The 27,296-nt window shown below is 49.0% G+C and overlaps 1 protein-coding gene across 1 annotated transcript; it reads right to left on the bottom strand.

Moving 5' to 3' along the window:
- Nucleotides 1-785: 785 nt before the first annotated feature.
- LOC123108007 (BTB/POZ and MATH domain-containing protein 2-like) lies at nt 786-26,361 on the bottom strand. Its single transcript, XM_044529879.1, has 2 exons — nt 26,208-26,361; nt 786-1,702 (listed from the first exon to the last, which is right to left on the bottom strand). The coding sequence occupies exons 1-2, from the start codon at nt 26,350-26,352 to the stop codon at nt 786-788; spliced, it is 1,062 nt and encodes a 353-aa protein (XP_044385814.1). The 5' UTR covers nt 26,353-26,361.
- Nucleotides 26,362-27,296: the final 935 nt, after the last annotated feature.

The raw sequence follows: 27,296 nt of genomic DNA, 5'->3' as shown, positions 1-27,296 counted from the left end.
GAGCATGAGCTAAGTTATTGTGGCTGGAGGATGCCCCAGATTCTATTCTGCAACTTCTTGTGGATGATATATCTTGTGTTTAGGTAATAAAGCTGCGATATACACAGCTGCATGCATTACAGCTAGTATTTAGAGGGAAATAACAACAAATGCTGGTTAGAACTATAGCTAAGAGAAAATATAATGGTGAATGCTTGAGGATTACATGTAGTTTTCCTTTTTCTTTTTTTGCTTAGTTCTTTGATGCAAAATTGGATGGTCTAGATAAAAGGTGAGGGTGCATGGTAGTAGAATTACAACTTTCCCAAGGTCCCAAAGTCTACATACACGGCATCCATACTTTACATTCAGTTCTTCAGTGCAGAAATACAGATGCGTGGTAATAACCGGATAGAACGAAGCAACATAAGCAGCTAGTAGTGATGTATTAAGGACACATGCAAACTACCATTCTAGTCACCGGTCGCTACAAAACAGGGCAGCTATGACCAACGGCGCCATCACCAGCTCTTGTCATTTGGTCATCAACTCAATAATTAAACTAATACACAATGGATAAGCAAGGTGTGTGGATGTGCAGTCTAAATACTACTACTTTCTTTTTTCTCGCAAGGAAAGAAATTAACCGTTCTAGCTACTCACATGAGTAGACTGAATGTGATTGATAAGTAGCATTTTTGTTCTGGAACATAAATATGCAGCCATACATAGATAAGTAGCATAACCATTAGTACGTACTACAAGTTTGGATGCCATATATGATAAAAGTACCAAATGCATTACTACTAAATCTCCATAACCATATCCTTTGCCACGTCCCATTCAGCCGGGAGAATTCTAGCTATCAGCTCCTTGAGAACCGATGGGCAGCTGGACTTGAGATGCTCATAACCGTCGGTTACCATCATAGCCTTGAAATTGGAAGGAGAAGCAAGGAATTGCAAACAAGCTTCTTTGAGACGATGGAAACCATGCTGCTCGGCCAGAGCCAAACTGGTGGCCACCATGCCGGAATCAATTTGATTGCACAGTTTCTGCTCACATATCTGCTTCAGCCTCTCAATATTGTACCTGTCAGCCGCCACTAGCAGATGGCTAGCCATCACCACATCAAGCACTGGAGAGACTGAATCGGTGTATATGAAGTTGAGCAAGGACTTGAACACATCAGCTTCCATGTCACAAATTTCAATAGGACTAGCTGCAGAACTCTCCTTCATGGCGCCGAGGAGCTCCGCCTTGAAGACAGATGACCGAGCAGCAAGGACGCACCTGTGGGTAGAGAATGTCTCTCCGCCGACCTGAATGGTGAGGTCTGCGGCATCCTTATTCTTGAGGAGGTCTCCGAGATGCTGGTGCAGGTCGCTTGGAGGAACCCTTGTTTCTTCGTCGTGGATGATGGTGAGATCGCACCTGATGCTGAGACAGTCGTCCATGAGATGCGCCGACCCCTCCAGATCAGCCTTCTTGATGAACTCATTGTAGCCCCAGTTTGTAACTTTCCTTGAGAAGGTGCGTATAGCGCTGGAGGTACGGCTGTATGAAGGCACAGGTTGTCCATTCTTGTCAAGTAGACTGAGCGTGTATTTCACCTTCACATCTTCGGCATTGGCAGATTGAAGATATAGAAAAAGAGATATTGAATCGGCATAATCCTTATTGCAACCGTTTGGGCAATATCTCACGGCCCAGTTATAGCCCCCTGTAGAAATTGTAGGATGGATGAATATTGTTATGTTGTTGTTTTGATCCGACCCAAGTGTGGGGTATATATAAAGTACAATATGAGGGAGAGAGACTTGGAGTAGAGGGCAAGTCGTACATGGTTAAAGCTATTCTATCTCTATCTCCTTATCTCTATCTTAAACATATTTATATTCTAACATTCCCCCTCAGTCGTAGCGGGAGTGAAGCGGACGATTGCGACTGAATTTGAAGTCTTGCGCTTCTGCCGTCCTCTCTGCTGCACCATCATTAACTGCGTCTCTGATAGCTGATGGGTCGGCACCTAGGGCGGTGACTGCGTCCCCTTCTGGTGCCTTCCCCGTCTTCTCCTCTATTTCCTCCCGCAGTCACAACAGGAGTGTCGTCGACGCAAGTGACGAGGCGGACGCTGTTGACTGGAGTTGTTGCCGATGAGTTGCTGTAGACGTAGCCATTAATGTCAAGGTAGCCGATCATGGTGATGTAGCAGTGGTCGATGGTGTGGTCGTCGTGGATGATGAAGCCGCACAAAGCCGGAGGCGCAAAACAAATGCGCTATGACGGAGCTGCAGACATGGACGGTGCACCTTGCGAATGTCAGAGGGTGCCATCGGCGATGAATCCACCGGTTTTGCCAAGACCGGAGGAAGGCCATCGAGCACACATCACTAGTAGAAAACAGGGCTTTGGTCCAGGCCGGGTCAGCCCATTAGTCCCGGTTCAGTCCAGAACCGGGACCAATGTGGGCATTGGTCCCGGTTCATGAGCCCAGGGGGCCGGCCGGGCCACGTGGGCCATTGGTCCCGGTTCATCTGGACCTTTTGGTCCCGGTTGGTGGGATGAACCGGGACCAATGGGCACCGCTCCTGGCCCACCACCATTGGTCCCGGTTGGTGGCTTGAACCAGGACCAAAGGCTCCTGAGGGAGTCCTGGATTAAGGGGTGTTCGGGTAACCGGACTATACCTTCAACCGGACTCCTGGACTATGAAGATACAAGATTGAAGACTTCGTCCCGTGTCCGGATGGGACTTTCCTTGGCGTGGAAGGCAAGCTTGGCGATGCGGATATTCAAGATCTCCTACCATTGTAACCGACTCTATGTAACCCTAACCCTATCCGGTGTCTATATAAACTGGAGGGTTGTAGTCCGTAGGCAATCAACTCCATATACAACAATCATACCATAGGCTAGCTTCTAGGGTTTAGCCTCCTTGATCTCGTGGTAGATCTACTCTTGTACTACCCATATCATCAATATTAATCAAGCAGGACGTAGGGTTTTACCTCCATCAAGAGGGCCCGAACCTGGGTAAAACATCGTGTTCCCTGCCTCCTGTTACCATCCGGCCTAGACGCACAGTTCGGGACCCACTACCCGAGATCCGCCGGTTTTGACACCGACATTGGTGCTTTCATTGAGAGTTCCTCTGTGTCGTCGCCTTTAGGCCCGATGTCTCCTTCGATCTTCAACAACGATGCAGTCCGGGGTGAGACTTTCCTTCCCGGACAGATCTTCGTCTTCGGCGGCTTCGCACTGCGGGACAATTCGCTTGGCCACCTTGAGCAGATCGAAGCTACGCCCCTGGCCATCAGTCAGGTTTGGAAGCCTAAACTACACGGCTGACATCCGCGGAGACTTGATCTTCGACGGATTCGAGCCACAGCCAAGCGTGCCGCACTATCTCGATGGGCACGATATAGCTCTGCCGCCAAACAGCACCTTGGAGGCCGCACACGCATCGGTTTCGACCATTGATTCGGAACCTACTGCGCCGATCGAGGATCAGCGGTTGGACGCTGCCTCAGGGGCTGCGATCTCAGAGGCGATCGAGCCGAACTCCAGCCCCGCACTCCGCATGGCCCGTGACTCCGAGGAGCGAATCCCTCTCCGAACTCCGAGCCCCCCGCGCCCCTGCCAATCGAATCCGAGTGGGACGCCAGTAATGGAGTTCACCGCCGCAGACATCTTTCAGCATTCGCCTTTTGGCGACATCCTGAATTCTCTTAAGTCTCTCTCTTTATCAGGAGAGCCCTGGCCGGACTACGGTCAGCGAGGGTGAGATACGGACGATGAGGAAATTCAAAGCCCACCCACCACCCACTTTGTAGCCACTGTCGACGATCTAACCGACATGCTTGACTTCGGCTCCGAAGACATCGATGGCATGGACGACGATGTAGGAGACGAACAGGAACCAGCACCTGTAGGGCACTGGAAGGCCACCTCGTCATATGACATATATATGGTGGATACTCCAAAAGATGGAGATGGCGATGGAACAGTGGGGGATGACGCCCCCAAGAAACAGCCAAAGCGCCGGCGTCAGCGGCGCCACTCTAAATCCCGCCAAAGCAAAAACGGTGATTCCGGCACGAGAAATAATACTACCCCGGATAGCGCCGAAGAACACCCACCTCAGCAAGATTCGGCACAGGAAGATGGAGAAGCCAGCCCTCATGAGAGAGCGGCAGACCAAGAGGTCGAGGATGATAACTATACGCCTCCCTCCGAAGACGAGGCAAGCCTCGATGACGACGAATTCGTCATACCATCAGACCCCGCCGAACAAGAGCGTTTTAAACGCAGGCTTTTAGCCACGGCAAGCAGCCTCAAGAAAAGCAGCAACAGCTTAGAGCTGCCCAAGATTTGCTAGCTGACAGATGGACTGAAGTCCTTGCGGCCGAAGAGTATGAACTCGAACGCCCCTCCAAGAGTTACCCGAAGCGCAGGCCGCTACCCCGATCAGAGGAGGAAGCACCTACATCACCAGCGCATGACATGGCAGACCGGCCACCTCGCGGCCGCGACAGAGAGGCCTCTCGGCCCTCCACCCAAGCCATGCCCCGACGCCGCTCAACTAAGGCACGGGAAAATGTGCCAGACCTGCGAGACATACTGGAGGATAAGGCAAGACAAACAAGATCGATCTACGGATCGCGCAGGCGCCCTACGGCATGTGACAATGATCTTCACTCCGGATACAACAAATCCGGCCGGGCCGAACACAACAGACATAGCTCTTCCGAGCTGCGTCGTGATATAGCCCAGTATAGAGGCGCCGCACACCCGCTATGCTTCACGAATGAAGTAATGGATCATAAAATCCCAGAGGGTTTCAAACCCGTAAACATCGAATCATACGATGGCACAACAGATCCGGCGGTATGGATCGAGGATTATCTCCTTCACATCCACATGGCACGCGGCGATGATCTACATGCCATCAAATACCTCCCACTCAAACTTAAGGGACCGGCCCGGCATTGGCTTAACAGCTTGCCAGCAGACTCAATTGGTTCTTGGGAGGACCTGGAAGCCGCATTCCTCGACAACTTCCAGGGCACTTACGTGCGACCACCGGATGACGACGACTTAAGCCACATAATTCAACAGCCAGAGGAATCGGCCAGACAATTCTGGACACGGTTCCTAACAAAGAAAAACCAGATAGTCGACTGTCCGGACGCAGAGGCCCTAGCAGCCTTCAAGCATAACATCCGCGACGAATGGCTTGCCCGGCACCTGGGACATGAAAAGCCGAAATCCATGGCAGCCCTCACGACACTCATGACCCGCTTTTGCACGGGAGAAGACAGCTGGCTAGCTCGCAGTAACAACTTATCAAAGAACCCTGGTAATTCTGATACCAAGGACAAAAGTGGCAAGACATGTTGGAATAAGCAAAAACGCCGCGCTAGCAGCGACAACAATGAAGACACGGCAGTCAATGCCGGATTCAAAGGCTATAAATCCGGTCAGCGGAAAAAGGCATTCAAAAAGAATACTCAGGGCCCGTCCAGTTTGGACCGAATACTCGATCGCTTGTGCCAGATACATGGCACCCCCGAAAGGCCAGCCAATCACACTAACAGGGATTGTTGGGTGTTCAGTAGGCAGGCAAGTTAAGGGCCAAAAACAGAGACAAGGGGCTGCACAGCGACGATGAGGAGCCTAAGCAGCCGAACAACAATGGACAGAAGGGCTTTCCCACACAAGTGCGGACGGTGAACATGATATACGCAACCCACATTCCCAAGCGGGAGCGAAAGCGTGCGCTACGGGACGTATACGCGATGGAGCCAGTCGCCCCAAAGTTCAACCCATGGTCCTCCTGCCCGATCACTTTTGATCGAAGGGACCATCCCACTAGCATCCGTCATGGTGGCTTCGCCGCATTGGTTCTCGACCCAATTATCGACGGATTTCATCTCACAAGAGTCCTCATGGACGGCGGCAGTAGCCTGAACCTGCTTTATCAGGATACAGTGCGGAAAATGGGCATAGATCCCTCAAGGATTAAGCCCACAAGAACATCCTTTAAAGGCTAATACCAGGTGTACAGGCCAACTGTACAGGCTTAGTAACACTTGACGTGGTCTTCGGATCCCCGGACAATTTCTGAAGCGAAGAGTTAATCTTCGATATAGTCCCGTTTCGCAGTGGCTATCACGCCCTGCTCGGACGAACCGCATTCGCAAAGTTCAATGCGGTGCCGCACTACGCATATCTCAAGCTCAAGATGCCAGGCCTCGAGGAGTAATCACGGTCAACAGAAACACCGAACGCTCCCTCCGTACGGAGGAGCACACGGCGGCTCTCGCAGCGGAGGTACAAAGTAGCCTTCTTAGGCAATTCTCCAGTCCGGCCATTAAAAGGCCAGACACTGCCAACCGCGCCCGGAGTAACCCACAGCAGGACCGCCTGGCACACTCTGAGCAAGCATAGCAATGCGGCCCCAACCCCAGCTCTCGCGACATAGCAAAACCAGTACCTCGCGTACATAACTACGCCCTTGAAATACCATGGGCACATGGGAAGGGGCACAATAACGGCATGCCCAAAATACGGCTTAAAACGTACTAGGGGCTGCCGGATTCTTTTTTAAATTTTTTTGTTACTTTCAGGACTCCATACTTCGGACGACCTGTTCGGCAATTCGACTGCCGCACAAACGATGCAAGCTCCAGGGAGGCAGACAAGCCATGCCGCATTATGGAACTCCCAGGTGGTCTCTGTTACGAGCGGTATACCTATTTTAAATACAATTCCGCGGCCTGCCCCTGGTCAGGACATACTAAATAGTCCAATATCTTTTGCTTACCGCACTATTTGTATCGTTCGGCTTTGATAAATAGCCTCTCTATAAACAATGCTTAGCTTCTTGTCTATTTTTTGCATTATCTTCTTTTCACATTTATGTTTATTAAATGACATGATTGCACCCGTACACCATGGTACGGCAAACACGCCAGGGGCTTCAGTACCCCTCATAATGGTGTGAGAAGTCCGTACACTTTCACAAGTGCGGCACCCCGAACTTATAGCACTATATGCATCGGCTCCGAATCATGATTTGGGTCAATAGTTGGGTTTGCCCGGCTCCTATGTTTTGGTGCCTTACGTTCCGCTCTATCGGCTAAGGTAGCACTAGGAGAACCACTGCGATTGTGCCCCGGTTCAGCTGGGTTAAGCACCTCAGTGGAGAAAGCTAAAACTGACTGTCATGATGTGGCGAGAGACCGGTCGTTGTTCGAGAGGTTTTTTGAGTCCCTAAAGGCTTATGCCGCTTCGAGCGAGGAGCTGGCTTTGTCCGGCCAAGGCGTGGATAGCGCCCCGAACTCGGTCTTCCGAACTAGGGGCTTCGCCGAAATTTAAAATTATAGAGTTCTATGGCTAAGTGAGATTGTTCAAGCATTATAGTCCGATTGCCTGGTTCGTTGTGCTGAGCGCCTCCCTCGAAGGACCCAACTATGGGAAAAAGAGCGCTCAGGTTTATCCCGAACACCCCAGCACTAGTGGCATGGGGGCAGAAGCCGACGACTGGCCATCTCTCAATTTTTGATAAACGGCCGTACATAAAGTAATATTTTAAATTCAATAAGCATTGCTTAGCGCATATGAACAAGTTTTCAGTGCACAGGATAAACACGAGCGAGTTCATTCAAAAATCACATCCTTGGTACATCCATCCGCCACAAGGCGGGCACCTGCAAGAACATCCTTGTAGTAGTTCTCGGGCTTGCGATGCTCCTTCCCCGGCGGCGGCCCGTCCTTCACAAGCTTCTCACCGTCCACCTTACCCCAGTGCACCTTTGCACGGGCAAGGGCCCGACGGCCACCTTCGATGCAGACGGAGCGCTTGATGACCTCGAGCATCGGACAAGCCTCCACCAGCCGCCGCACCAGCCCGAAATAGCTCCCAGGCAGGGCCTCTCTGGGCCACAGCTGAACTATGAAGCCCTTCATGGCCTGCTCGGCCGCCTTGTGGAGCTCAACCAGCTGTTTCAGCTGGTCACTCAAGGGCACAGGGTGTCCGGCCTCAGAATACTGAGACCAGAACACCTTTTCCGTCGAGCTACCCTCTTCAGCTCGGTAGAATGCGGCGGCATCGAATACGCTGCGGGGAAGATCTGCAAATGCCCCTGGAGAGCTCCGGATTCGGGTAAGTAACAGGTAGTTCACTTTTATATTTCTGCTTTGCATAAAGAATGCCTTACCCACTGCTATCTTCCTCATCTCCTCCAACTCTTGGAGGGCCTTTTGGGCTTCGGCCTTGGCAGACTTGGCAGCCTCTAGGGCCGTTGCAAGCTCGGATGCTTGCGCCTTCGACTCCAGCTCCAAACTCTCATGTTTTTTCATGAGAGCCTGAAGCTCTTGCTGCACCTCGCCGACCTGAGCCCCAAGTCTGTCTCGCTTGGTGCGCTCCGCGGCCGTTTTCTTTTTGGCCTCAGACAGCGCCTGCTTAAGGGTCGCCACCTCAGTCGTGGCCCCTACAATAAGCAGTACAATCCTGTTACTCTTTTTGCAATCAAGCCTTTTTATAGGCACTTTTTCTGTAAGGTACTTCTTCTTCCTCCTCGAGCCGCCGCTTGGCAAGGCCGAGCTCTTGTTCGGTCCGCTCGAGGTCCTGCTTCAGGACACCACCTCCGTAGTCAGTGCGGCGATGGATAGCAGCGAAGCCTGCATACGCATATTGACTCTTTTTTTAGACTCCTGTGAAATTTAATAGATCCTCTATTCGGCTTTTCTTTCCGAACGCCAAACGGAGCATCAAGGGCTACTGTCTATGCGGTAATATTTTTACATATTTTTACTTACCTCGAAGGTTGTTAGAAGGCTAGCGCAAGCTTCAGTCAGTCCGCTCTTGGCGGACTGAACCTTCTGGATCACCGTACTCATAATAGTACGGTGCCCCTCGTCGATGGAGGCGTCGTCAAGCACCTCCAGCAGATTGTCCGGCACCTCCGGTTGGACGGAGGCCACCGGCTTATAAGGCTTGCTCCTCTTGGTAGGAGTTCGCCTACCGCGGTCCGGAACTGATTCCGGCGCGGTGTCCGGCACAAAGCCGGACTTAGAGCCCTGGGGAGCCTTATCCCCTTCACTCCTGGAGTCCGGGAGGTTGCCTTGCGGCTCCTCCGGGACCACCTCCCCCTGCCCCGGAGCTTGTCACGACGCCACTTCGGCGTCGTCTGCAGTGCAGGGGGAGACAGCGGGCGGAACTGAGTTCACGTCCGATGAGTCCAGGGAGCCGCCCGACGATTCATCGAATTCGGCCCGGGGCGGACTGCATAATTACATTTGACATTAGGGAAAGCTGTGCAACAAAAGAACATCATGAGTTACTCTGATATCCGAACTTACGATTTCGCCGGACGCTTGGCCCTGTTTGGCCACTCCTCTTTGCCCTCTTCGGTGTTGGGGGCGTAGTCCGGCGGAGGGGTCTTCCTTTTCCTAGACCCCTCGGCCTCCCCCGTTGGGGCGGCCTTCCTCTTCTCTCCTCCCTCCGCTGGGGGGGGGAGAGTTTTCTTCTTCCTCCTCCTCATTTTCGCGGGAGGAGGGCGTCTCGGACTCGTCAGATGACGAGTCCGACACCACCATGTTGCGGGCACTCTTTCAAGTCCCCGTGGTCTTCTTCTTCTTGGCCTTCTTCTCCGGCACCACATAAGGCGCCGGAACCAGCAGCTTCACTAGTAGAGCTGGGGCTGGGTCTTCGGGCAGCGGAGCCGGACAGTTAATCGGTCCGGATATCGCCCGCCAAGCCTGTCAAAGGTAAGGGAGTTTAGATCCCGCATAGAGTCAAACTATGAAAAAAGCTTAACATCCTGTAAAAGGTGTAGATGGCTTACCTCGCTAGCGTGATGCTGCGAGCTGTATCCGCGGTCCTCGGAAGCGGATGTGGGAGCCTCAGCGCCCTTGAATAGCATCTTCTAGGCGTCTTCATATGTCGTGTCGAAAAGCCTGCTGAGGGTTTGATGCTGCGCCGGGTCGAACTCCCACAGATTAAAATTCCGTTGTTGGCACGGAAGGATCCGGCGGACGAGCATAACCTGGATTACATTAACAAGCCGGACTGGCTTGTTCACCAGGGACTGGATGCATGTTTGCAATCCAGTCACCTCTTTTTCGTCACCCCACGACATGCTCGTCTCTTTCCAGGACATAAGCCGCGTGGGGGGTCCGGATCGGAACTCGGGGGCTGCGGTCCATTTCGGATCGCGCGGCTCGGTGATATAAAACCACCCGGATTGCCATCCCTTCAGGGTCTCCACGAAAGAGCCCTCGAACCATAGGACATTGGCTATCTTGCCCGCCATGGCGCCTCTGCACTCCGCCTGGCTGCCGCGCACCACCTTGGGCTTGACATTGAAAGTCTTGAGCCAGAGGCCGAAATGAGGGCGGACGCGGAGAAAAGCCTCACACACGACGATAAACGCCGAGATATTGAGGATGAAATTCGGAGCCAGATCGTGGAAATCCAGGCCGTAGTAGAACATGAGCCCCCGGACAAATGGGTGGAGTGGAAAACCCAGTCCACGGAGGAAGTGGGGGAGAAATACTACCCTCTCATGGGGCCCTGGGGTGGGGAGAAGCTGCCCCTTTTCGGGAAGCCGGTGCACGATGTCCTTGGACAGGTATCCGGCCTTCCTTAGCTTCTTGACTTGGCCCTCCGTGGCGGAGGAGACCATCCACTTGCCTCCCGCTCCGGACATTGCTAGAGAAGGTTGAGGTTGGAAGTGCGGGCTTGGGCGCTGGAGCTCAGGTGCGCAGGAGATGGATAGGCAAAGGAGGAAGAAGGCATAGGTAAAAAGGTGGATCCTTGTCCCCTTATATGGGCGGATGTGGTTGTGCCTCCCCACCTGCCTAGTAAAACTTGCTTGCCTCCCAAGCGCCGTGATAAGTGGCGCGGTTGGGTTACCCACGTCCGTATTGATGAGAATCCCGTAAAAGGGGGGTACACGATCTCTGCTTTGACAAGATGTGCCAAGGAAACCGCCTTGCAAAACACACTGAGGTGGAAAAGTGAAAACGATTCGAGTAAAGGACTTGGCTGTAGTGTGATGACGCACCGCGGAATACGTCAGCAGATTTGATTTGTGTTAATATTATTCTCTCTATGGCAATATGTGGAAGCTTATTTTGCAGAGCCGGACACTACTCTTGGTGTTTACAATCTTCTATGAAGGACTTGGAGGAGGAACCCGCCTTGCAATGCCGAAGACAATTTGCGCGTCGGACTCGTCCTCATTGAAGCCTGGTTCAGGGGCTACTGAGGGAGTCCTGGATTAGGGGGTGTTCGGGTAACCGGACTATACCTTCAGTCGGACTCCTGGACTATGAAGATACAAGATTCAAGACTTCGTCCCGTGTCCGGATGGGACTTTCCTTGGCGTGGAAGGCAAGCTTGGCGATGCAGATATTCAAGATCTCCTACCATTGTAATCGACTCTATGTAACCCTAACCCTATCCGGTGTCTATATAAACTGGAGGGTTGTAGTCCATAGGCAATCAACTCCATATACAACAATCGTACCATAGGCTAGCTTCTAGGGTTTAGCCTCCTTGATCTCGTGGTAGATCTACTCTTGTACTACCCATATCATCAATATTAATCAAGCAGGACGTAGGGTTTTACCTCCATCAAGAGGGCCCGAACCTGGGTAAAACATCGTGTTCCCTGCCTCCTGTTACCATCCGGCCTAGACGCACAGTTCGGGACCCACTACCCGAGATCCGCCGGTTTTGACACCGATAGCTCCCCTTTAGTCCTGGCTCATGTCACCAACCGGGACCAATGACGTGCCTATATATACCCCTCGCTCGCGAGTAGAGCACCCCAGTGCTCTGTTTTTCTCTGGCCGAGGGGGACAGGGCTTGGTGGTGCTCTAGCTCACCTCCTATGCACACAAGGTGTTCGATGGAATGCCCGAGCCACACTACTTAAGCTTTCTCCTCTCCAAGCTCCATTTTCCATAATATTTGTCTAGGTTTAGCGGTCCGTCACGCCCCGTCCCTATCTTCACCGCCGTCGATCACCCGCGCCGAGCTCATCGCCGGCACCACCGTGGTGAGCCTCTTGTTCTTATCTTCTTTTTGAAAGGAAAAATATTCTTACTTGTATGTTTACATAGATACTTGTATTATTTTCTTACTTTTATTATTGCATCTTATTAGTGCGATGGTTTTGGTATCCGCCCCCGTCGGCCCTTGTCCTGTCTATGATTCGGATGTGGTATATATATTATCTTTATAACTATTGGTTCATTTATTGTTTATGAAAATTATGCGACCAACGTGACATAGATTTTATTTATGTAGGATGTATGTGAATTGGAAATGCCAACCAACCCTATTGTCGAGAGGTTAAATTTAGTTGAAGAAGAAAACAATTTGTTGAAGGAAAAAATAAAAAAAATTGAGGAGGAGAAGATGATATTGGAGTTGCATGTTGCGTATGTCGTCGATGATCACAAGATCAAGATGGATGCAATGCGCTTGAAGATTAGAAAGATTAGAAAATATGCCATTCATACCGAGGCTTGGTATCATTATGCCGTTGGATCAATTGTTACCTTGGTTGCGATTATGATCGCATTTGTTTTCACATTGAAATGTTTTACATAGTTTCAATGTATGGTTTAATTAATTAGATGCTCTGGAGAGCTATATGTTGTTAGATGAGAACTATGTATGCACTTTGGTTTTAATGTGATGATGAACTTCTATTAATTTGGACACTTTATTATATATAATGCACGCAGATGAACCGACAATGGATGTACGGTGACAGACACACCCGCGAGTACATTAAGGGCGTGCATGAGTTTCTCGATGCGGCTGAGGCAAACAAGCAGAATGGTTTTATGTGTTGTCCATGCACTCAATGTGGGAATACGAGGTCTTACTCTAACCCGAAAATCCTTCACTCCCACCTGCTTTACAAGGGTTTCATGCCACACTATAATGTTTGGACGAGGCACGGAGAAATAGGGGTTATGATGGAAGACGGCGAAGAAGAAGAGTACGATGACAACTATGTGCCCCCCTGAATACGGTGATGCTGCAACGGGGGGAGCTAGTGAAGATCAAGAGGAACCAGACGATGTGCCCAATGATGCTGCAACGGGTGAAGCTGCTGAAGATCAAGAGGAACCAGACAATGTGCCCGATGATGATGATCTCCGTCGGGTCATTGTCGATGCAAGGACGCAATGCGAAAGTCAAAAGGAGAAGCTGAAGTTCGATCACATGTTAGAGGATCACAAAAAAGGGTTATACCCCAATTGCGAAGATGGCAACACAAAGCGCGGTACCGTACTGGAATTGCTGCAGTGGAAGGCAGAGAATGCTGTGGCTGACAAAGGATTTGAGAAGCTACTGAAAATATTGAAGAAGAAGCTTCCAAAGGATAACGAATTGCCCGACAATACATATGCAGCAAAGAAGGTCGTATGCCCTCTAGGATTGGAGGTGGAGAAGATACATGCATGCCCTAATGACTGCATCCTCTACCGCAGTGCATACAAGGATTTGAACGCATGCCCGGTATGCGGTGCATTGCGGTATAAGATCAGACGAGATGACCCTGGTGATGTTGACGGCGAGCCCCTCAGGAAGAGGGTTCCTGTGAAGGTGATGTGGTATGCTCCTATAATACCACGGTTGAAACGTCTGTTCAGAAATGAAGAGCATGCCAAGTTGATGCGATGGCACAGTGAGAACCAAAAGAAAGATGGGAAGTTGAGAGCACCCGCTGATGGGTCGCAGTGGAGAAAAATCGAGAGAAAGTACTGGGATGAGTTTGCAAAGAACCCAAGGAATGTATGGTTTGCTTTAAGCGCGGATGGCATTAATCCTTTCGGGGAGCAGAGCAGCAATCACAGCACCTGGCCCGTGACTCTATGTATGTATAACCTTCCTCCTTGGATGTGCATGAAGCGGAAGTTCATTATGATGACACTTCTCATCCAAGGCCCTAAGCAACCCGGCAACGAAATTGATGTGTACCTAAGGCCATTAGTTGAAGAACTTTTACAGCTGTGGAATGGAAACGGTGTACGTACGTGGGATGAGCACAGACAGGAGGAATTTAACCTTAAGGCGTTGCTGTTCGTGACCATCAACGATTGGCCCGCTCTCAGTAACCTTTCAGGACAGACAAACAAAGGATACCACGCATGCACGCACTGTTTAGATGACACTGAAAGTATATACCTGGACAAATGCAGGAAGAATGTGTACCTGGGCCATCGTCGATTTCTTCCGACCAACCATCAATGTCGAAAGAAAGGCAAGCATTTCAAAGGCGAGGCAGATCACCGGAAGAAGCCCGCCATGCGCACCGGTGATCACGTGCTTGCTATGGTCAATGATTTACACTATGTAATATTTGGAAAGGGTCCCGGTGGACTAGCTGTTCCGAATGACGCTGAGGGACACGCACCCATGTGGAAGAAGAAATCTATATTTTGGGACCTACCCTACTGGAAAGACCTAGAGGTCCGCTCCTCAATCGACGTGATGCATGTGACGAAGAACCTTTGCGTGAACCTGCTAGGCTTCTTGGGCGTGTATGGGAAGACAAAAGATACACCTGGGGCACGGGAGGACCTCCAACGTTTGCACGAAAAAGACGGCATGCCTCCGAAGCAGTATAAAGGTCCTGCGAGCTACACTCTTACGAAAGAAGAGAAAGAAATCTTCTTTGAATGCCTGCTCAGTATGAAGGTCACGACTGGCTTATCGCCGAATATAAAGGGAATAATAAATATGCCAGAGAAAAAGTTTCAGAACCTAAAGTCTCATGACTGCCACGTGATTATGACGCAACTGCTTCCGGTTGCATTGAGGGGGCTTCTACCGGAAAACGTCCGATTAGCCATTGTGAAGCTATGTGCATTCCTCAATGTAATCTCTCAGAAGGTGATCGATCCAGAAATCGTACCAAGGCTAAGGAGTGATGTGGCACAATGTCTTGTCATTTTCGAGCTGGTGTTCCCACCATCCTTCTTCAATATCATGACGCACGTCCTAGTTCATCTAGTCGACGAGATTGTCATCCTGGGGCCCGTATTTCTACACAATATGTTCCCCTTTGAGAGGTTCATGGGAGTCCTAAAGAAATATGTCCGTAACCGCGCTAGGCCAGAAGGAAGCATCTCCATGGGCCATCAAACAGAGGATGTTATCGGGTTTTGTGTTGACTTCATTCCTGGCCTTAAGAAGATAGGTCTCCCTAAATCGCGGTATGAGGGGATACTGACTGGAAAAGGCACTCTTGGAAGAGACTCAATAATATGCAGGGACGGATATTCTTGGTCTCAAGCAAACTACACAGTTCTACAGAACTCTACCTTGGTGACCCCGTATGTCGATGAACACAAGAACAGTCTGCGCTCCAAACACCCGGAGCAGTGCGACGACTAGATTACATGTGAACACATCAGGACTTTCAGCAGTTGGTTGGAAACACGTCTCAGAGGTGACAACACTGTTTGTGATGAGTTGTACTTGTTGTCCAGGGGACCATCTTTGACTGTATTGACCTACAAAGGATACGAGATAAATGGGAATACATTTTACACGATCACCCAAGATCAAAAGAGCACCAACCAAAACAACGGTGTCCGCTTTGATGCAGCAACCGAGAGGGGAAAGGACACATATTATGATTACATAGTGGACATATGGGAACATGACTACGGACATGATTTTAAGGTCCCTTTGTTTAAGTGCAAATGGGTCAATCTGTCAGGAGGCGGGGTACAGGTAGACCCACAGTACGGAATGACAACAGTGGATCTGAAAAATCTTGGGTACACTGACGAACCGTTCATCCTAGCCAATGATGTGGCACAGGTTATCTATGTGAAGGACATGTCTACCAAACCGAGAAAAAGAAAAGATAAGGAAGCAAATACGTCATATGATGAGCCAAAGCGCCACATAGTTCTTTCAGGAAAAATGGACATCCTGGGAGTGGAGGGCAAGACAGACATGTCTAAAGATTATGAAAAGTTTCATGAAATTCCTCCCTTCAATGTCAAGGCTGACCCAAGCATCCTGATAAATGATAAAGATTATCCATGGTTACGGCGCAATAAGCAAATGACACAAGCGAAGAAAAAGTGAAGACTTTCTCCCGCAACTATTATGATGATACCATGCCAACTTTGTAACACACGAACATGCTACCATTGTCCGTTTTGTACATGCACATGCTATGTGGGTGAAATTATGATACCATCCCAACTTTCAACTTTTTCAGAGTTCATTTGAAATGCTTTCATGTCTTATGGTTCGCCCCTGGCCCATGACCATTAGTCCTGGTTTGTGCCACAAACCGGGACTAAAGGGTTGGTCCTCGTTGCGAGCAGAGTTTAGTCCCACCTCGCTAACCGAAGGGGGCTCACACCGGTTTATAAGCCCTTCCCTCTCTGCCTTGTTGAGCTCCTCTCGAAGTGAAAATAGATGCCCTAATAGAGAAAAGTTTAACCTAAATTCATAGTGAATTTCTCTGAAATTCATAGAAATTTACTAGGAATTTAGGTTGAATTTTCTCTATAAGCGCATCTATTCTCATTTTTTTAGTAAGTTAATCACAAACTTGTGATTCAAACAATTTTCAAAGAATTCAAATTTTAACTATTCAAATTTGAAAACTAATGGCACTAACAGAAAGTTTATAATTTTTCTAAAACTAATGGCACTAACAGAAAGTTTATAATTTTGCTAACCTAAAAGCAAACAGAATTAAAAACTAAAGCAAAAAACAAAATAAAATAAATAATGCAAAAAACAAATAAAAAACAGGAAAAAACTATTTTTATAGTAAAGTTAATCACAAAATAAAATAAATAAAGCAACAAAGAAAACAAAAAAACTAAAAAAGTGTTTTTAAATTTGAAAACTAATGGCACTAACAGAAAGTTTATAATTTTTCTAAAACTAATGGCACTAATAGAAAGTTTATAATTTTGCTAACCTAAAAGCAAACAGAATTAAAAATTAAAGCAAAAAAACAAAAGAAAATAAATAATGCAAAAAAACAAATCAAAAAAACACGAAAAAACTATTTTTTATAGTAAAGTTAATCACAAAATAAAATAAATAAAGCAACAAAGAAAACAAAAAAAACTAAAAAAGTGTTTTCAAATTTGAAAACTAATGGCATTAACAAAAAGTTTATAATTTTTGTAAAACTAAAAGCATAAAGAATTAAAAAATAAAGCAAAAAACAAAAGAAAATAAATAAATCAACAAAAAAATGCCACCTACTTGGCCACCATGGTCTGAATACGACTAGAAACCCTACCATGGGCCAGGATTCAGGCCCGCAGTAGGCCCAGTAGGCCCACAGGCATTGCAGTGACAGATTAGGCCCGAAAGCCTACAGTTGAGAGGAGCTCGGGAGGGTGGGCGCAGCAGCGCTTATAAACCACTCCCGAGCCGTCTCAACTAGCGAGGTGGGACTAAACTTTTGGGCGTGGGGCAGCACAAGGCCATTGGTCCCGGTTGGTGGCACCAACCGGGACTAAAGGGGTTGGTGCCACTAACCGGGACCAAAGGCCGCCGCTTCCCGCCCTTTGGGCTGGCGAAATCCGGCCTTTGGTCCCGGTTGGTGGCACCAACCGGGACTAAAGGTGGCATTGGTCCAGGTTGGTGCCATGAACCGGGACCAATACTCTGTGTATATAAGCAGGACTTAGGAAATTTCCAGTTTCTCATCGACCATTTGCCCCCGACGCCGCCAGGCTGCCCGTGCTCGCCGTTGCTGTCGCCCCGCGCCCCTGCCCGGTGCTCGCCATCGCCGCCCGCTCCTCGTCGCCGTCGCCCTGCCCCTGCCCCGTCCCGCCCCCGCGCGCCGGTGCCCTCGCCGCCCCCGCCTTCGCCTCGAGCTCCCCTGCTTGCGCGCGCCGCCCCGCGCCCCGAGCCCCTGCCACGGACTCGTCGTTGCCGCCCGCCCCTGCCCCGACGCGCACCGCCCTGGCCCGCCCCCGTCGCCGTCGCCCGCGCCCCTGCCCCCACGCGCGCCGCCCCGGCCCGCCCTCGCCGTCGCATGCGCCCCTGCCCGCCTCCTCAGCTTGGTCCGGCCGCCGGCGCCCTCCCTTTGCAAATTTTTTTCATATATATGCTTGTTTATATATATATATATATATATATATGCTTGTTTATATATATATATGTAGTGATTTTTTATAGAATATGATGTTTTTTTCATAGATGATCACATATATGATGTACGCACGAATGTGGATGAAATATGATGTTTTTTTGTTCATAGAACATGATGTTTTTTTAATTCACATATTTTTTTTGTTCATGAGAGAGGCGGGGATGTTGAGGGATCATAGATGTATTTTTTCAGAATTTTCTATCGTGCATAGACGGATTTTAGACCACGGGAGCACCCCCTCTCTATCGTTGCAAAATTTGCTAAGTGATATTAAGAAGGAAGGAAAAGAAGTATAGGAAAGAAAGAAAATAAGAAGAGTAAAGAAAGAAGAAGAGGAGAGGAAGAAGAGGAGAAATAAATAAGAAGAAGAAAAAAGAAGAAAAAAGAAGAGGAGAAGAAGAAAGGAATAGTGGAGAAGAAGAGAAAATAGAATATATTCTATTTTTTCTTCTTCTCCACTATTCCTTTCTTCTTCTCCTCTTTTTTTCCTTCTTTTTTTTCTTTGATCTTCTCCTCTAGCTATTCCTTTCTTCTTCTCCTCTTTCTTCTTCTTCTTCTTCTTCTTCTTCTTCTTCTTCTTCTTCTTAATTTTTATCGGGAACGAGGGTGTCGAGGACCGCCAAGGGGTCGAGGGTCGGGAACTAGGGTAGAGGGTCAAGGGTCGTTAAGGGGCAAGGGTCGAGGGTTTCAGGGTTGAGGGTTCGAGGGTTCTATAGGGTCGAGGGATCGAGGGTCGAGGGTTCCAGGATCGTCTAGGGGTCGAGGGTTCCAGGGTCGTCGAGGGTTCCAGGGGTCGAGGATCGCCGAGGGGTCGAGAGAGGTTTCCTAGTGTCAAAGTATTGAAGAAATCCATGGCTTCATCATTAGCCGGAAGTAACCAGGGCATGACGAAGTCCTCCAAAATTATTTTGGAATGGTGTCCCGGATAGGATAATTTGCCTTTTTGTATGAATTTCAGCAAAGGCCTTCCAAATAACAATATTTGGAACGTTCTTGCTGAACTTTGTACCAAAAAGCGAATTATCCTATCTAGGACTCCGTTCCAAAATAACTTTGGAGAGCTTCGTACCATCATGCACCTGTTACTTTCGCCTAATGATGAAGACATGGTTTTGTAGAATCCTTTGACACTAGGCAACCTCCCGACCCCTCGGCGATCCTCTCGAACATGAGAGGAAGAAGAGGATCGTCGAGGGGTCGAGGGTTTCAGGGTCGTCGAGGGTTCGAGGGGTCGAGGATCGCCGAGGGGTCGAGAGAGAGATTTCCTAGTGTCAAAGTATTGAAGAAATCCATGGCTACATCATTAGCCAGAAGTAACCTGGGCATGACGAAGTCCTCCAAAGTTATTTTGGAATGGTGTCCCGGATAGGATAATTTGCCTTTTTGTATGAATTTCAGCAAAGGCCTTCCAAATAACGATATTTGGAAGGTTCTTGCTGAACTTTGTACCAAAAAGTGAATTATCCTATCTAGGACTCCGTTCCAAAATAACTTTGGAGAGCTTCGTACCATCATGCACCTGTTACTTTCGCCTAATGATGAAGACATGGTTTTGTTGAATCCTTTGACACTAGGCAACTTCCAACCCCTCGGCGATCCTCTCGAACATGAGAGGAAGAAGAGGATAAAAAAAGAAGAGGAAGAAGAAAAAAAAAGAGGAGAAGAAAGAATAGAGGAGTTCTTCTCCTCTATTCTTTCTTCTCCTCTTTTTTTTTCTTCTTCTTCCTCTTCTTTTTATCGGGAACGAGGGTCGTCGAGGGACATAGATGTAGTGTCATCGTTGTCGATATATACCCCCTCCCGATAGCTTCAACACGTGGGGGGGTCGATATTACCCCCTCCTTGAAGCGTTCTCGAGGCCACCCCAAACCCTTGAAGCGTTGTCGAGGCCACCCCAAACCCTAGAGAAGCAGCGTCGAGGCCACTAATTAATATATATGATTCCTTACTATGATTAGGTAGCTAGTTCTACGTTTGCCACTAATATATCCATCTATCATGTTTGAATAATAATTGCCATGTTGTAAATATTTGTAGAAACTATGGACACCGCCCGAGACGAAGCAAAAGAAGCGTTGTTGAGGGACATAATCGCAGAAGGAAGTGATGCCGTCTCGTTGTTTCTCAACGACACCGATTGTCTGGAAGGAGAGGGTGAAGAAGCTGTCTACGGTGAACTAATGCCGGTGCAAGAAGAAGAACATGAGGACGGCTCCGGTGACCCAATGCTGGTGCAAGAAGGAGACCGTGATGACGGCTCCGGTGACCAAACCGAGTCCGGCCAGGTATATATATTAGTTAAGCCTGTGCTGACTAGCTGATTGATGCATTCATTGTTTTGGTATGTACACATATTAATTAAGTCTTTGTTCTTTTTTCTAGCCCTCCGGATCGAGCACAACTTCGGTAAAGAGACGAGGCCCGAAGAAAAAGTTGAGCTCGGATGAAAGGTTTGAGATCATAGCAATCGCGCTCGACGGCCAACCGATTGAACCCATCGAAACAAAGAACACATTTGTTGCTCAGTGCGGGGTTCTGGTTAGGGACAAGATCCCGATAAGCATCCAGCATTGGTTTAAGCTGGCTACAGAAGACCCTGAGGTGTCTTATGTCAATGATATGCAGAAAAATGATCTTTGGACTGAGCTGTAGTCAAATTTCACCCTATCGCCAGAGGATAATCCAGAGAACCCAGTTAAAGAGAAATTAATCAAGTCTTTTGCTCTTAAGATGATGGCAGAACTATTCAGGAGGTGGAAGAAAGAGCTGAATAAGTTTGTCGAAAATGATGAGACACCAGAATTCAAGGGCAGATATGAGAAGATCAGAGATCACTGGCCCGCATTTGTGGCCCACAAGACATCGGAAAAGAGTAAGAAGATGTCGGCGACAAACAAGCAAAATGCTGCGAAGAAGAAGCATCACCATCGCACGGGGTCAGGTGGCTACCTCGTAGCCCGGCCTAAGTGGGCCAAGACTGAGAATGATCTGGTTGATAAAGGGATCGAACCAGAGACAATTAACTGGCCAGACCGTTGCCGGACTTGGTTCTTCGGGGCTGGCGGAACCTTGGACCCTGTAACAGGGAAGTGCATTTGGACGAACGATCAAATGGACATACCAGTCAGGAAGCTGAAGCAGTATATCGAAGCAGCGCAGCAAGGGACGTTCTTTCCAGACAGAGAGAACGACGAGCTCACAATGGCCCTCGGGAATCCTGAGCACCCTGGACGGACACGAGGCACACCAGGCTCCATTCCGTGGAAGGTTGGGTTTCCGGACGCAGACGGTTACAAATCCCATGAGAGGAGGAAAAAAGTGCAGCAGACCCAAATGCAGGCGCTGCAAGCAAGGGTAGATGCGATAGAGGAACGAGAAGCAAATCGCAGCAAACGTACTGCCGAAGCTTCCCCCGAAGCTACCCCGCCATCTCAGCGCAGAAGCAGCGTGGCTTCCACCGAGCTGCTTCAGCCGGAGCATGCCTTGACGGCTCCTGCTAGGTATCCCGTGAATGCTATCATGGAGTCTCAAAATTGCCACCTTATGACGCAATGGATGAATTTGAAGGTCAAGGCGGCTGTTGGCTCTGTTTATCCTACTGAACCCGGCGCAACTTTTCACTGCCGGCCGATTCCAGAAGGATATGCTAGGGTGATGGTGGATGAAATAACGGAGGGATTTGAGGACCTCCAGCTTGACCACCCTACCGGTGAAGGGGAGACTAGGCTGGGGTCTGCTCTGAAGGCTCCATGCCTATGGCGGAAGGAGCTCATCAACCTTCCAAACTGAACGCCTCCTCCACCGCCTCCTCCTCCGGCGAGTCAGGGCACTCCGCCTCCTCCACCGCCTCCTCCTCCGGCGAGTGACGATCAGGGCACTCGACCGGCTCCTTCTCCTGCGCGTGGCGGCACTCCGCCTCCTTCTCCGCCTCGTCAGCAAGGGCGGAAGAGACCTGCCGCCGCTCCGGCTGCTCCGGCGCATCGTAGTCCTTCTCCTCCGCCTCATAAGCAAGTAAAGAAGACAACCGCTCCGTCTGCTCGGTCGGTGTCTAGCAGTACAACCAAAGGCGGGAGGACATACAGATTCGGTCCTTCTCTGAAGACTCCAGAGAAGTTACCATATGAGAGGACCCCGGAGGAGAATGCCGAGATCGCACGAACCGAAGTGGATGACTGGTTTCAAGGGTTGAAAGCAAAGAGACATCCACTTCTGGAGGAGAAGGTAGATCTGGTGAAAGCGAAGCGCACTCTGGCTGCCCTGACAAAACCACCGAAGTCTCCGCCGAAAGGAAACTATGAGCACATTATTGGAAAGGAATTTGCTGAAGCGGAGCGGTCGGGAAGTACTGTCAGTGATCAAAGGCTGAAAGAACGACGAGCTGGGAAACAAATTGCCCAGCTCGGCGAACAAGCGAAGCAATCGTGCCCCCCGCTCAAGGTGCCTAGCCACAACGTCACTAATGATCCGAGGATGGTGCCCGGTTATAGCAATCTTGCAGATTACCTGCCCGACAATGTACATTATGAACCCATGGACATGCAGATACAAAGATACGAGTACGGGAAGCCTCTCGTCAAAGATGAAAGATCTCTATCAACGATGATGCGAAGATTGCATGATTGGTACTTGAAAATCTGCAGAGACTTTGGGGGGAGGAGTACTTTGTATGTGAAAGTTAAAAAGGAGCATGACCTCGTTGGAATTGAATTGTTGCCTGTTCCATTTGAGGAGTTCTATCAGTTTTTCAATCAATTGGCCCTCGATAAAAAAACAGTCGCCTGCTACTGTCTGTAAGTAGTACTACTTCTGTCATTAAGTTTCTCTATATAGCTCAGCTCTTTCATTGCATGTATTTATAATCATCCTCACTATATTATGCAGATTGAAGATCGCCGAATTGAAGAAAAGACAAGTCGGTGATATTGGGTTCATTAACACATATCTCATAGATGCAACTCAGGTTAAATTTCATGCAGCAGCTACCGAGGCCAACTTGCTACGATCGTTCGTAATAAATGAAAACAAAGATATAATACTCTTTCCTTACAATTTCAAGTGAGTGTTACTGTCTTGTGCGTATTCGGTTTCCCTTATATATTAGTCAAGGTTATAGTAATGTAATTGATGAGTTATGCATGCGTGTGCAGTTTCCACTATATTCTCCTAGAGATTAAGCTTGAGTAGGGACTAGTAACCGTCTTAGACTCAAGACGAAAAGATCCCCAGGACTATGCAGACATGACTCAAATACTTGAGAAGTAAGTTAAATCGATCATTATCCACCATATCAGCAACTTTGTTCATTTCCTGATATATCAAGTAATTGTTTTCTTTGTCCGGCAGGGTTTGGAGAAAATTCACCAGAAAAGCTCTGGGACTGCCGAAGGAGCTGCAATTTAGACACCCGAAAGTAAGTACTATAGTAGCATGTTCCGCGCATCTACTAGTCATTCAAGCGCTAGTTTCATCAATACTATTTGGCATTCTTGCTTATCAGTTTGATTGACCTCTATTTCTTGTAAAGTGGTTGTGGCAGGAAACAAGGGAATGATTTCTGTGGATACTACGTTTGCGAGTCCATCTGCCACACGACCTGTGAGCGGGGCTACACTGACGAACAATATGAAGTACGTAAATAACAACATTCACAATTTTATTTTACTACCATCATTTGTGTTGAGTTTCATTCATTCATATATATATGTATTGACCCCCTTCTTTAAATTAGATGTTTTGGAAGCGGGATGAACTCCTAGCACCAGCTCGCATGCGAGCAATTCAAGAGGAATTGGCGGCATTCTTTCTTGACCACGTGATCCCTGAAGACGGAGAATTCTATGTGGACCCTGAGTCCGTATGATTATATTTGTAAGAGATAATTATTGTATATATGTAGCCGGTAGTGTCGGATAGATATACGAGAACTTGTTGTTCGACCAATCTCTCGGAGAAGGAGAGGTGGTCGATATCACTTCTCTCTATATGCATATATGTTCATGACGATCTTCTGTTTCCTTCGTTTGCTTACTAGCTAGCTAGCATGTCTAGTCCTCTCTATACGTATGTATAGTACCTAGCGTCGACCAAGCACGGACATAAGAGAGGACACTTCTCTTTATTAATTATAGCTAGCTAACACAATATATGAAACACCTAAATTAACCCCCCAAAACCCCCAACCCCCCCCCCCTTTCAAAAAAAACAAAAAATCCAGCCACAGAAATGCTGACGCATGGATACCTATTGGTCCCGGTTGGTGCCACCAACCGGGACCAAAGGGTCTCCTGCCTGGGCTCCGCGCACAGGCCACGTGGAGGCCCATCTGTCCCGGTTCTGGATTGAACCGGGACTAAAGGGACAGGGCATTAGTACCGACCCTTTAGTCCCGGTTCCAGAACCGGGACAAAAGGCCCTTACGAACCGGGACAACAGGCCCTTTTTCTACCAGTGCATCGGTTTTGCCAGAACCGTGTGTCCGTGTAGGGTTGTCATTGTAGTGACATCGTGTCGATGCAGTCGTGCCGTCGTTGATGACGCGGTCATTGCCGTCGTGGAGGTCGCGTCTTGTAGAAAAATTTGTCAGAGGACGCTAGGTGTCCATCTTGTGGACGAGGCGGCGGCAGTGTACTGACGATGATGGTGATGAAGACCACGTTGATCAAGACCTTGGCGATGAAGTGTCGGCGATGCAGCGGTGTGTCGACGATGATGCATTGCTTGGAGGCGTCCCTCGTGACGACGGATGTCGATGCCGTGTCGTGCTGAAGAAGACGATGAAGAATTGCACGATTTCCACACCAGCTTGGGGTGTGGATGATGCATGTCGGGTCTGTAGATGTGCTCGGCGAAGATTTGTTTCTTTTCTTGATGTCGTTGTACAGCTTGATGAAGTGGTTCGGCCCGGTGCAGTTCGGCTAGATGCAGTGCAGATGGGTCGGTGTAGGTATAGATCGGTGGCGTAGGTTGATGCAGGAGGTGATGTAGCTCGGCTCGGGATGCAGCGCTCGGTGCAGATGATGGTGTCGCGGCGTCGTAGTAGGATGCGCGGAAAACTGCCCTTCCGTGATCTGAGCCGTGCGTGATCTGCGAGGCGGGCGATGGAGTCCATCTGGTGGTTCCCCGCGTGCGTACAACAGAAACCTCCGCACGGACTGGCATCAATTTGCATGCGCGTGCATCACATCTAGCTCATCTAGGCCACATGTATGCATGCATATGATGAAATCCTCTGGGCGTCCGGTGGCTTCCGTCGGTGATGCAGCCCGCGCGTGGCTTGTGGAGGTCGATGTAGGCGTAGGAGAGCAACGATGAAGCGCGGTTGATGATGCCGTTCGGTAGAAGCTGATGTCCGGCGGCGCGTATCGAGTAGATTGGATCGCACTCGTATCGCCCGCTCGGTGTAGACGTGCTCGTACGCGCGGCCACCTGCTAACAGGGGTCTTGTGTAGATTGCGTCCGGGAGATGTCGGGCTGATGCGCTCATCCCGCTGGAGTCTTGCGGGCCTCGAAGTGAAGGAGATCGTCGCTCGTGGCTGGCCCTCCTGGCCTGCACGCGCGTGGCGTCCGCTGGTGGAGTTCCGATCTTGAAGCCGGCCGCACGCAGTAGTGCCTGGTCAGCCCACCGTGGCCGCCATGATTTATTTGGTGGCAAAAAAAAATCTACTGGATGGAATTTCGACTTGATCTATGGGATCGATCTAATGGACTCAAAAATTGGATCTAAACTACGAGACCAATCTGATCTTTGATCGATTGGGCGCCGCGCCCCCGGGGAAAGGAGATTAATCTCCCCGGGGGCGGCGCGCTGCGGAAGTGGTGGAAGAACCTAGGATCGATGTCGTTGGACAAACCGCTCTAATACCATGTAGAAATTGTAGGATGGATGAATATTGTTATGTTGTTGTTTTGATCCGACCCAAGTGTGGGGTATATATAGAGTACAATATGAGGGAGGGAGACTTGGAGTAGAGGGTAAGTCGTACATGGTTAAAACTATTCTATCTCTATCTCCTTATCTCTATCTTAAACATATTTATATTCTAACACCTCCAACACCGAAATGGGCAGAAGTCCTCCACTTGCCGTTCTTGAGTAGCGCCTTGGATCTAGAGTATCCATCTACCTTGAGCACACACGACTTCTCCTCAGATCCAGCTACAATGGCAGCAGAGATCTTGCAATGCTCTGCCATTCTGGTGGTGGACTTGCTGGTTTGGCGTGGAGTAGGATGGAAGACTAGTGAGGAAAGAATTTGCTGCGCCCATCTATATATATAGAAGAACACTTGGAAACATAACTCCATTCATTTCACATTGAGCCAAACGAAAACAGTTGCCTGCTGGCACCTCCATCTAGATATCTGCGCCTGCTGCCATTTACTAGTTTACCTTCACGAGGAGACTCCGCTGCACTGGAAACGAAGACGATAGGCACCAGTGCACCCAAAACTTTCCATCTGCCGATGCAATGCATGCAAACATTCAGTCAATATGTGACCCAAATCAACAATTTAACCTTTTTGGGGGGGGGGGGGGGGGGGGGGGGGGGGGGGGGGTGACAATTTAACCTTTCAATACACAAACAAATCTTTTCATCTCCGGATGCTGCACCTTCCACAAATGGCATGATGCTTTTTTGTCAACAAAATCAGCAGTAAAGAACCAATTAGCCAGGTTCATGTTTGCGCGACTAGAAAGTATATGGAGGCGATTTTCTGAAACAGAAAGCACTGATATGGATTGCAAATTTTATGTTTTGTGGGGCGCCATCTATATGATCTGCAGTGTTATGAAGGTGGTATAATTCAGACGCTCGTCGACCATTTGGGGCACCAATGATAGTGCAATCCAATTGAACGTAACGACCTGAACGCAAATGATTTTTTTTTTCCAAAAAGAGGGGACTCCCCGGCCTCTGCATCAGAATGATGCATGCGGACAAAAAGAAAAGCTCACAAAGAGCCAAAAGGCCAATAACAAAACTAGCCAAAAGAAGTCACAACCGGCTGGCATAAGAGAGATAGGTACACTACTAGGAAAAGGGCTATAGATAGGATTGATACTAATGGCGCACCATGAAGCAGTGCGCCACTACTATATACTAATGGCGCACCGGTTGGTGATGCGCCATTAGTGT

This window comes from Triticum aestivum, chromosome 5A (assembly GCF_018294505.1).
Source record: "Triticum aestivum cultivar Chinese Spring chromosome 5A, IWGSC CS RefSeq v2.1, whole genome shotgun sequence".
Classification (NCBI taxonomy): Eukaryota; Viridiplantae; Streptophyta; class Magnoliopsida; order Poales; family Poaceae; genus Triticum; species Triticum aestivum.
Note: the sequence above shows the minus strand (reverse complement) of the source record. Positions and strands in the feature narration are given on the sequence as shown.

Bases quoted from the DNA above. Each gene is read 5' to 3' on its own strand.
- LOC123108007 (XM_044529879.1), bottom strand. From the start codon at position 26,352: ATGGCAGAGCATTGCAAGATCTCTGCTGCCATTGTAGCTGGATCTGAG. The intron at 1,703-26,207 runs GTGTTAGAATAT...CAATTTCTACAG, and splicing joins TGCCCATTTCGGTGTTGGAG to GGGGCTATAACTGGGCCGTG.